The sequence below is a fragment of the Culex pipiens genome, chromosome 1 (assembly GCF_016801865.2).
Source record: "Culex pipiens pallens isolate TS chromosome 1, TS_CPP_V2, whole genome shotgun sequence".
In the NCBI taxonomy this organism is placed as follows: Eukaryota; Metazoa; Arthropoda; class Insecta; order Diptera; family Culicidae; genus Culex; species Culex pipiens.
In genome coordinates, this window is record NC_068937.1 from 18,212,276 (window position 1) to 18,225,032 (window position 12,757).

Here is a 12,757-nt window from a genome sequence, read left to right on the forward strand (position 1 = left end):
TGTCAAAATTGTCAAAATTGTCAAAATTGTCAAAATTGTCAAAATTGTCAAAATTGTCAAAATTGTCAAAATTGTCAAAATTGTCAAAATTGTCAAAATTGTCAAAATTGTCAAAATTGTCAAAATTGTCAAAATTGTCAAAATTGTCAAAATTGTCAAAATTGTCAAAATTGTCAAAATTGTCAAAATTGTCAAAATTGTCAAAATTGTCAAAATTGTCAAAATTGTCAAAATTGTCAAAATTGTCAAAATTGTCAAAATTGTCAAAATTGTCAAAATTGTCAAAATTGTCAAAATTGCCAAAATTGTCAAAATTGTCAAAATTGTCAAAATTGTCAAAATTGTCAAAATTGTCAAAATTGTCAAAATTGTCAAAATTGTCAAAATTGTCAAAATTGTCAAAATTGTCAAAATTGTCAAAATTGTCAAAATTGTCAAAATTGTCAAAATTGTCAAAATTGTCAAAATTGTCAAAATTGTCAAAATTGACAAAATTGTCAAAATTGACAAAATTGTCAAAATTGTCAAAATTGTCAGAATTGTCAAAATTGTCAAAATTGTCAAAATTGTCAAAATTGTCAAAATTGTCAAAATTGTCAAAATTGTCAAAATTGTCAAAATTGTCAAAATTGTCAAAATTGTCAAAATTGTCAAAATTGTCAAAATTGTCAAAATTGTCAAAATTGTCAAAATTGTCAAAATTGTCAAAATTGTCAAAATTGTCAAAATAGTCAAAATTGTCAAAATTGTCAAAAGTGTCAAAATTGTCAAAATTGTCAAAATTGTCAAAATTGTCAAAATTGTCAAAATTGTCAAAATTGTCAAAATTGTCAAAATTGTCAAAATTGTCAAAATTGTCAAAATTGTCAAAATTGTCAAAATTGTCAAAATTGTCAAAATTGTCAAAATTGTCAAAATTGTCAAAATTGTCAAAATTGTCAAAATTGTCAAAATTGTCAAAATTGTCAAAATTGTCAAAATTGTCAAAATTGTCAAAATTGTCAAAATTGTCAAAATTGTCAAAATTGTCAAAATTGTCAAAATTGTCAAAATTGTCAAAATTGTCAAAATTGTCAAAATTGTCAAAATTGACAAAATTGTCAAAATTGTCAAAATTGTCAAAATTGTCAAAATTGTCAAAATTGTCAAAATTGTTAAAACTGTCAAAATTGTCAAAATGAACAAATATTGCGTGACGCATCAAACGTTACGTAATATCCGAACACCCCTCAAGCCACGGTTATTGGCACTTCAGGTGGTCAATCCATTGAAGATCGTCGAACAAAAACCCACAGAAGCGACACGCATGATCAGGAAGTCAGTGCTTCAAAGGTCAGCCATTGTTTGGGAGAGAAAATTTCGGTGCGAAGAAGCACGTCGAAACGTCAGCAAGGTAATCTCCGGTCCTGATGACGCGCGAAGTAATGAGCGATTGGCTCAATTGAGGTGCGTGATTTGCAATATCTTTTGAGGAGGTTAAATCCGGATTAGGATTAGTTTGATGCGATCGAAAAAAAAGCAATTTAACATTTTAGAAAAGATTGCGATGATTGGTTACGGAGTTTATGGACGTGTAATTATTTTTTTTGAGTTTTTAATTAAAATATATTGCTCATTTCATCTTAATTTTTTTTTCGCAGTTCGGAATTGGTCCTAAACTGCAGCGCAAACCCCATTCAAAAACCGATCCGTAGCCTTGTCCCCCAAAAACAAACACGCGATTGACAGTGCCACCAAACACAACAAAAAAAAAACACACACACACACTCACACTTTATTGTCATGTTTACCCTGGCACAAGTGTCCCACGTTTCGGCAATTATCATCGACACCGCAACTCTAAAAACAACAACAACAACAAAAGAAAAAACACCCTCGATCGTGATCACCGTGTAAACAGCAGTGCTGCCAACCTTTGTTTCTCTCCCTCTGTTGCTACCCAACCCCACTTGAGGGTGCATTTTTGCGGCGATCAAAGGTGGCCGGTTTGCAGCCATGGTCAATGTCAAAAGGGGTGCAAATCTAACCTCACTTCCATATTGGATCGTTTTTATCGTTTTTTGACTTACCGCTTGTTGGGCGAGGAGGCCCCCTCAGTTTTGGCGTTGGCGGACCCCTTGCCGAACGAGGCTGGCTTGGGCGGTATCCGCACCTGGGAGTCTTCCAGGAATTGGCTGTTGAGGGTTAAATGAGACAGAGAGATCATTTTGAGATGAGAGAGTTTTATTTTAGGGCGATGATACAGCAAAATGCAAATTATGAGGATTGACCGTTTTCAAATCGTTTGAATACCAATTGACAAGTTGTAAACCATAAAATTTATTGTAAGTTTATGGTAAACAGTGAGCGAAATGATTCCGGAAGGAATCTAAAGAATCACAAAACTAAAACCAAAATCTGATTTCAATACGATTCTCACCACTAATCATTTTAATGATCCAGGCTGTCGAACAATCATCCAAGCTAATGACAATTTTCATGTAAATGAGACTGATAATAGCTGGCAACCTTGAAAAGGTATTTCTGAAGTGAATGGTCGCATACATTTCGTTGCGATGATGATCATTTAAGGGCTGGCCCTTATTTTTCCTGACTCTTTTTTTAAAATGTGTTCTTTTAGAATGATTAAAACTAAATAAAAAATATCACATTCAAGTTAACTCTAACCCTTCAAACCATTATTAAAAAAACGCTTCAGGATCGCCGCTACGGCACCTGTGTTGCCCAATTATGACGCGTTGTCAATTTGCATTGTTTCACCCTTGTCACGTATGGAAATTCCAAGCCCATCAGCAACAGAGTGCGGAAGCATTGGGCACTTGAAACTGCTGGTTGAATTGGTATTGGAGGTTTGAATTTGAAATTAACAAAATTATTTTTTTTTAAATTCTGGGCTTTTGAAAAACTGGCAACACTGTCATGATTAATTGACTCTTTAAAAATAAATCTCAAAATTAAATTTTTTAAATGAAAAATACGTTATTTCATGAAACAATTATGACAAATTGTGCACTTTGAAGGTCTGGCAACCCTGTCGTGAAATATCGCTGCCTATGCCAGTTTTTTGTTTGAATTTCAAATGAAAGAAATTTTTTGCAAATTGTAGTTTTGATAACATCAAATAGGGAAATAATTCAAATATATTTCATCAATCTGGGAGCACTGGCAACAGATAACAATTCTGGATTATCGTATAAAAATTATGCACATGAAGCCATAAAACAATGTACAAAGTTTAAAGAATGAAGTTCATTTGTTTTGTCGATTAGTATATCGATCGACGAAACAACAAAACATCTGCATCTTGTGAAATGAGTTCGAAACAGATGATCTATTTAGAGAAATATTTTGGAAAAAAACGCAGAACGCTTTGTATTGGATAAAAATTGCAAAATATCAAGTTGGCAAGAAGACCACTGTGAAGAATGTACTTCTAGAAATTTTGAAGATTTTTTAACATCAAACAAATTATAAATATCAAAAATTCAATATCTGGCAACCCTGCCCAAAGAAATCGCTACTTAAATTGACTAGTGCTTTGACTTTTATTTTTCAAATGCACATTTTATTTAATTTTAAATTTTTTACATTTTTATCAATTTTCTCAATTTTGACAATTTTGACAATTTTGACAATTTTGACAATTTTGACAATTTTGACAATTTTGACAATTTTGACAATTTTGACAATTTTGACAATTTTGACAACTTTGACAATTTTGACAATTTTGACAATTTTGACAATTTTGACAATTTTGACAATTTTGACAATTTTGACAATTTTGACAATTTTGACAATTTTGACAATTTTGACAATTTTGACAATTTTGACAATTTTGACAATTTTGACAATTTTGACAATTTTGACAATTTTGACAATTTTGACAATTTTGACAATTTTGACAATTTTGACAATTTTGACAATTTTGACAATTTTGACAATTTTGACAATTTTGACAATTTTGACAATTTTGACAATTTTGACAATTTTGACAATTTTGACAATTTTGACAATTTTGACAATTTTGACAATTTTGACAATTTTGACCATTTTGACAATTTTGACAATTTTGACAATTTTGACAATTTTGACAATTTTGACAATTTTGACAATTTTGACAATTTTGACAATTTTGACCATTTTGACAATTTTGACAATTTTGACAATTTTGACAATTTTGACAATTTTGACAATTTTGACAATTTTGACAATTTTGACAATTTTGACAATTTTGACAATTTTGACAATTTTGACAATTTTGACAATTTTGAAATGTCAAAAGTTATTACCATTCATTGATGGTAACACCATACTCAATCTCCGGTAAATGATCCTGTTGCAAAGTTGCACAACTTCCGGTCTTGAAGCATTCGCTGGCACATACTACTCAATTAGAAGGTATTCTGTTTCAAAACATTTTCCACGTGACGTAAATTTACACCTTCAAACGGTGAGTAACTTTTGCTCACTAGCTTGAATTCAATGCCAGTGCCGGGGGTAATCAGAAACCCATCAGATCCATTTTCAAACTGAATAGTATTTGTGAGTGGGTGGACACTGGACTGGGGGAGAGAATAGTTTCCCATAAATCGATCTACTCGCCGGGTGACGACGACGACGACGACGATGACCATGTCCATCACCGCACGAAACTATCCATTACTAAGTGTTCGCTGTGCTGCCGTGCCGGGCGGCCACGCGAACGGACGTGATTCAACGACAACCCTAACTATATGGCCGTTGCTTCCCCGAGGGAGGATTCTTTTTTAAATTCATACATATAAGGGGAGACAATTACATCACCCATACCAATAACAATAGCACAGATACTTTGAGTTTCAAAAATATTTCTTGTCTTTAAACAAAACTTATTCGAAATTTATTTTAAACTGTCCTGAGATTGTTTACACCAGCAACATATTAAGGAACAAAATTGTACAATTAAATACTTTTGAACAATTAAAAAGGCCATACCAGCTTTCGGCATAGTCATCTTAAAAATTTATGTTAAAAAAAAACGTAGTTTTAACGACATTACAGATTATTTTATTATAAATTTAACGTTTTATAAGGGATGTTTATCGAAAAAGGTTAGAAAAAATGTTGGAAAATAAAGAATTTCTTCATATTATTTAATAATTATAATAATTAAAAATAAAATAAGCCACTACATGCAAAAGATTTTTTTTAATGTATTTCCAGCAAATTTGATAATTTCAAAATAAATATTCAGGTTAATATTCCTACAAAAACAGGATAACAAAAGCAACATTCTCGTTAAGCCAGTATTCAACTGCCGAATTATTCTTCAAAGTTTTTTTTTTCTAAATATCTAGAGCAGGGGTGGTCAACCATTTGACCCGGCGGGCAAGATCTGATTTTTTTTTGAAGTAGTGTTTGATGTTTGGTAAAAGTTGAAAATGCAAAAAACAAAAAATTTTAACATTATTTTCATCAGATCATTCAAAAATAAACAAATAAAAAAACTAGTGTTGCAATTAACATTACTTTAACTGGATTATAAGAAAAAAAACAAGGTTAACTTTTAAGAATGTCTTTTTTAAATTTATTTTCATTCTGATGTCGATTGCAATTGAAAATAAATGGTCGTAGCTAGTTTTTTAAAAGTTTGATTTCCTCAACACAAAATTGTATAAAAATCAATGAGGCATCATAAAACTTATCTAAACAAAATTGAGTTCAAATCTTAATTACATAAAAAAAACTTTTGTACACTTTAATGCAAATATCTGACAAAATATTATGAGATGATTGAAAACACACACAAAATTTAAAAAGCTATTTTTCAAATTTCTGAAATCTATTGAAGTTTATCAAAAAAAAAAAATTTTTGGCCAAATTTCTTGACCCATTTCAGACATTTTTCGACCTCAATACAGAAAATTTAAAATTTTGAGTGATCACATTCAAAACAGTAAGAAATTCAATATTAGAATAATTCTGTAGAACAATCCTAGTTTTTTATCGTATATTTCACAATTATATGGAATTGATAAACATGTTTTCTTGTCCCAGTTTTCAGTTTAATTATTGATTCTGAAAATTCAAACATAAATAATGTTTAAATTTGAAAAAATATCATTACAAAAGCAAAAAAAAAACAGCTAAATGTTCTCAATATTTTTTGCAAAAATGTGGTAAAATTTAATCTTAAGCTTATTTAAAAAAATCTAGACTATAATTTCATTTTTCGAATTTATCATGCAGCCTTAAGGGCCAGTCATAGAACTATTTTGAAATGCCGTAGCGGGCCAAATGAAATGGCGTTTGACGTTGGGCAGGCCTGATCTAGAGGCTATACATTAAAACCTGTGCAGTCAATGGTGTATAACTAAGAACAAAATATAAAACGATTTATCATAATTTTAAACTAGAATTTTCTGAAATAATACTTAAAACTGAATTGGAACCTGCCAAAACTGAGGTTTAAGTTTAATTTTTAAATTTTTTTTGGAAAAATTAGAAGCAGAAATAGAACAATTTTATAAAAAAAAGTTACTTAACTACTAAAACTTTGTAAAAAATATGTTTTAAAGAAATTTTTGAAAAACTGATATAATTTTTTATGTAAATTTCAGAAATACTTTTTTTTGCTGCTGGAAAAATTTGGATAACATTTTCCATGTTTATGATTGTATGAAATTTTTTGATGCAATTTGTTAGACTTCGTCATTTGTTTTGCAAGAGTTTTTTATAATAATTATTCTGGGCTTTGCAAAATTTGTCATAGTAGGCCCTGTTGATTTTGCTATATTTTTTACTAAAATAAATTTCTTGATGATTTTGTTTAATACCTGATCACAAAATTGAATACAAGAATGACAATATTTTAAAAAATATTTATAAAGCATTACATTTTACAGTTTTTGAATTTTATTTCAAATATTGAATATTTAATATTAATTTTTAAATTCACGTTTCTTTTTATAAATGTCATGCCAAAATTTCACTAAAATTATCACAACATTAAAATAAATTCTCTTGAAAATAGACAAAAAATCTTTTATGACATTAGTTTTGTGATAAAGCACAGGCAACAATATTGAAATATATTTAAAGAGGCCTGTGTTTTTAAAAATAAAGGACGACTTACATTATTTTGTTGATTCCAAATAATTTAAATATTTAGTAAAAAAAATGGTTTTTTACAAGGATTTTGCTTTTATGACGTCTTAACACATTTAATTATTGTTAACTGCTACTTAATTAAATTAATATTTCAAAAGAACAATCAAATTTAGCAAATCTGCAGCAAAAAAAAAGCCTTAAAAGAAAACCACTTTAAAACATTTTTTTTTTTGAGTCAACCTTGGCCGATTTTTGAAATAATATTTTCAACTTTATATGTCAAGATAAATTTGTAATTTTTCTAATGTCCCAGTTCATGTTTTGATACACTTTATACAGAACTAGAAGCCAAATGCCTAAATTTATAAAAGAAAAATGTAAAGTACCAAGCACTAGATTGAAAACAATTATTTCTGACATTTTAATTTTCCATTCAACATACTTATAAAATCGATTGCAAAATGTTTAATATTTATTTTTGCAATTCCGTCGTGAAACTATTTACTTTTCCTGTCTTTCTTGAACGACGAAATAGCCTACTTTTCTGAACCAAAAATAACAGAATCGAATAGCAACACTTTTCAAAATAAATGCTGAAAAGTTCTACTTTTCAGCACTCAAATGGGTGCTGAAAAGTTGAATTTTTCAGCACTTGTTACGAAAAGTAACACTTTTCAACATTTTTTTGGTTTAGCGATTTATTGACAAAATACATGAAAATTTGACATAAAATTTCACTCAGTGTGTAGTTTTTGGAATTGCAAAAAATGTTGTATGGAACTCGTTGCAATACTTGATTTTTTCAGCACTCTTCGTATTTATCCAACTCGGTGAACCTCGTTGGATAAATGTACGACTCGTGCTGAAAAAATCCTCTTTTTGCAACTTGTTGCATAAACTACTATTAAGCAATTTCAATCAAATAAATGCTAATTTTTCTTTTTACAAAGGTTGAATTTTGGGACCACAGATTGGAAGAAGACGAATTTCTTAAGGAATAATATTTTCAAAGATTGTTTGATATTTTTAGAATAACTGTGATAATTTGTTAAGCCTTTGTTAAAACATCTTATTTAATTTATTTTGTATGCAAATTGGGCTTAAAATTAAATTTGTCCGTATTTGCTTAATATTAAACACAATAAATACAATGTGAAAGAAAGTCGGGAAAAATAAAAATGTTCTTAGAAAAAATTGGCATTAGGGGGTTAACCTACCGTTCACTTCGAAACACCGACAGCGCATTATCGATGTTGTCATCCTGAATTAAATTCATCTTGATCGATAAATCCGTACGCACTCAACTATTCCAAACTTTAACTTCCAACCTCAACCGACTACTAAACTTTGCACAATATACTTTGCAAAATTCGGTCAATATTCTGGAAAGTACGAGGGGCCTGCGTGTGTGGGCCACGGCGGCGTCGTCGTCCTCTTTTTCAAATCACGTCCAATTTCACACTAAACAAAATGAGGGTGATATATCGAGCGCGCGGGTGCCCCCTTGTGTATTTCGCGACACTGAACTGCACCGCGAAACTGCACTAACAGATTGTTGCTAGTAGTTGCGACTAAAACGAATGATATTCAGCTCACGTGCGAACGCCACTACTCGACGAAACTACGATGCTCTCTTCGAGAAAAAAAAAACACTCCTCTTCAAACAGAACCTTCCGAGCAGATCTTCAGACCAGGTCTTCGAGTAAAGAGCTTCCACGCCCGCTAGCGGTTAGAACGCGACTGAACTCCTCTCTAAGCCACGTCCGTACAAGTTCAAGCGCCCAGCCAGCAAGCTCTCCGAGTTGATATCGACCTCCGGGCCAGTCGTCGTGCCGTCAGTCATTCAGCGAGTCTACACAGCTCAAAGAGAAGAAGTAGTTGCTGGCAGTTAGCGGACACACGTTAGAGCAGAAGAGCCCACACTCCAAACCGGTGTCTGGGCAAGGTTCTGGAAGGGAAGGTTGGCACCATTTTTCAACTTGTTCTCGATTTCCTCAACGAAATACCGAAGACGACCTTAAATTGACACTTCAACCTATTTCCATCAACAAACTGTCAAATTCACAACCAAACACTAATTTCGTCCAACCTTCCACTGCACAACCTTGGCCGGTCATCAGTGGCGTGTGTAACTCAACAGGTGTGTGTTCGGAAAAGTACACACATACGACACGAAGGTTTGGCCAAATAGAGACTGGAGCTGGAACCGGCATGACAATGGGGATGAATGACTATTGGGGGGAGAGAGGAAGTTCTGTTTAGGGGGTGACGGCGAGACACGTTGAAAAATGGAACTTGGAGGAAGGAGGGGGGAGGTGGAAACACCCCCCTTCAAAAACGGAATTGAGACTGGAAGTTTCGATATTGTTTTGGATCGCACGATGAGATATCGGGAAACATGTTCCATTCCCCCCCAGGTGACAAAGGTTTCCATTCAGGAAATTTGTTGTTTTTGAAATTTTCCAAAATATGGTTAAAAAATGTGTTGTTATTATTTAATCTAGTTATTCTAGAAATGTTAATTGGGTACTAAAGCCCTATGTCGATTTTTATGTACAACGGTAAAAAACACGATTAAAAACCATTTCTGATCACGTTTTTTCATTTTTATGCAATTTTTTTTTTTGACAAGACAACATTTTTTCGATGGATTAACTATGGTCCCCTTGGAACGAGCTGTCAAGTAGGAGCTTTTCAGTCAAGAAGGACTGCAAGGTTAATTTTTCAAAATTGATTTAAAAATCCATTTTAAACTCTTTGTGGTCGTACAAAGGGTCATTGTACTCAGGAAAATAAGCTTTATCGCTGTAAACAATAATATCAGCAATCTAAGCTTCATTTTAGAACCCAATTGAGGAACTGTACAAAAGTTTATGTGTACAATTTATTATTTATAATTTATAAGAAAAAAATAAAATAATAAATAAATTCATGCCAATTCAATAACAAATACTGTTAAAATAACAGAAAGTGTTATGTAATATTCTTGCAAAATCCATTTTAGCATAAGAGTTACGCCCCATACAATTTTATTAAAATGTGTATGGAAATTTTGTTACGAGAGAAGGGTGTCTAAAAATCCATTTTTGCGTAACGTAATAAAAGAATGCTCCTCTAGAACGTTTCAGAAAAGTTACAAGGAAAAATATGTCTCGTTTTTCGATCATACAAAATAATATTTGCAATCGAATGAAGAAAAATCACTCCGGTCAATTATATTTTCGAAAAGAGGATATTTTTTTTCTAAAATTCTCCTATTACTGCGCAGGCTAACCTCGAGGGGAAGCATGAAGATTTGAGTCCCCATAAACAAACTGATTTTTTGTAAGTTTGTATGGAAAATTAGGGCGGTTCGTCAAACTTGCATACAACTTATAATCTCTTTTGTGATTTTTTCAATAAAAATAATTTCGATAAGAAACAACATAAGTAATTTAGGTTCGTTTAAATTGTTAGGGTTGCTTTTATTTTATAAAATATTCTGAAATTGTACAAAACGGTGCACATTATCAATAAAATGTAATCGATTACCAATTTCAAAATTGTAAGCGTTCAATTAAAAAGTAAGAATAAGATTTTTTACATACCTAATATATAACGGATTACAAAATTAAAAACAAAATCGACAAATATTTTTCAGTGTATCATTTTTATCTGATAAGTTCTATTCATAACCTACAACTTTGCTAAAGGCACAACATCGATGAAAAATTATATGGAATTATAGCAAATGAAGTAAAAGCATAAAATAATGAAAATTAGTGTTGTATTCAATTTGTCTTTCTTTCTTATTTACAATTAAAAAAAAAAGCCAAATCGCATTCCTATAAATCAAGATTGTTTTGTGTCAGAAAACTGTTTCTTGACTTTTCAAATATTTTATAAAATTCTAGATTGTATTATATTTATCAAGTAATAAACATATTTTTTGATTTGAATCCAAATGAATTATTTTTCAAGTTTGGTTTAGACCATTACAAATTTTGTTTCAAGATTTTAGTATAATTTATTACTTGTTAATTTTTTTTTACAAAAAAATTGTGCAAAAAATGCTAAAAATTTTAATTTTCTTTAAAAAATATTAAAATTGGTACAGTACAGCACCGTACGAATTTAGTTTACCTAAGATCGAAATCATTATTTTTATTGTGAAAATTTTTCTCAGTAGCAAATCTATGACAGTGATTAATGTATTTTCCAAAAAATCTAAGTAATAGAAAAATCATAAATAGACTAATTACTGAAAAGAAAATCAAAAGATTTTTTTCTATAATTTAAATTTTTCATAAATTCACGTTACGATTTTATTTTAATTTAAAGAAATTTTTTTTAGTTCTGTTCAGGCTGGTAATTTAATTTCAAGTTTTGCCCCAGCTCTCCCACTTGAAAAACTTCATCATCTCGGTAAGAGGATCAAACTCACGACCTCTGGATTGGAAATTCAGCATGCTGCTAGTCTAAACTCATCACCTTTTTTTTGTTTCAAAAAAAGTTCAAATTCCTTGCTTTTAAAATTATTTTAAAGCATGTTTGTTTTAATTAAATTATCTTTTGAATTTGAATGAATTTTCGATTTACAAAACCGCAACAAATTTTTTTTCGCGAAATTTCATTTGACAAATCTTTTTTTTTTTGAAAACTAATGGTTACAGTCCTGATTCGATTATCCGAAGTTTCGATTATCTGAAAGTTTGTATGGGACTTCGGAGTATCGAATCACGAAAACACATTTTTTCTTGTTTTAAACATCAAATTTGATTTCTGCCTCCCCATTTTAGTCAAATTTGAATAATAAAATGCATTTTTTTCAATATTTCGTCACCGCCATATTGGCCGCAATTTTGGATTTATAAATTTGAAATCACTTTTGTGTAGTTTAGAGGTCATACTCAACAATCAAAAATTAGAAACCGATTTTTTTTTCGTAATTCGACTATCCGAAGTTTCGAATATCCAAACTGAAATTTTTCCGAGGCCTTCGGATAATCGAGTCTGGACTGTATATTTCATTGTACGGGTGTAGAGTGCATTTTTCCGGTTTTTTTATATTGATATGTTGTAATTTTGGTTTGTTATTTAGATTATTATATTTTTTTTGATTGAATCTAACCAATTTTCGATAGTTACCGAAAGGAAACAAAGTGTTTTTAACAAAAATATCTTTACTTTTCTATTTCTCTCCCTAAACTTAGTCAGACCACATTGAAAATGACCTTGATAATTGTTATATTCTAAATGTTGACATCTAAAAAAACTATTAACTTGCCCAGCTATTATTCAACATTTTCAACCAAAGACAAACACACGTAAATCACTTTAAATCCTTCGCATCAATCAACTATCAAACGGGCAGTTTGAATTATCCAAAACTCACCACGGCAGTCTGGAACTCACCACCGTTCATTTACCCTCGTTGACAGTTGATTGAAACTGAATGCACGTCTGTCGTTACAGTCAACTTTGCTACATTCTTCCATATCTAGAAACCTTTGGTGATAGAGGAATTTTTAATAACATATTTCAATGATTCACGCCAGCTTGTCTGTGGTTCAACTGCTTGGCACAAAGTTTTCCCTTTTTTAGAGCTTGGAGCCGTTTGACAGTTCTCGTGCTTCGATTGGTACTTTTGGTTAGAGATGGCCATTCTCTAATAAGCTCCAGTCTCTCG

General features: G+C 31.1%; 1 protein-coding gene across 4 annotated transcripts in view; it reads right to left on the reverse strand.

Moving 5' to 3' along the window:
* LOC120421420 (short-chain dehydrogenase/reductase family 16C member 6) overlaps nt 1-8,827 on the reverse strand; it is a 40,053-nt gene extending 31,226 nt beyond the window's left edge. Inside the window, exons 1-2 of one of the 4 annotated variants that reach the window (XM_039584628.2) lie at nt 8,307-8,827; nt 2,070-2,174 (exon numbers count right to left, since the gene is read on the reverse strand). In XM_039584628.2, the coding sequence (XP_039440562.1) occupies nt 2,070-2,174; nt 8,307-8,365 (164 nt within the window). In that variant the 5' untranslated portion in view covers nt 8,366-8,827. The remainder of the gene's footprint in view (nt 1-2,069; nt 2,175-8,306) is intronic. The other 3 variants (XM_039584627.2, XM_039584631.2, XM_039584630.2) reach the window with 3 other exon arrangements.
* Between the last annotated feature and the right edge of the window lie 3,930 nt (nt 8,828-12,757).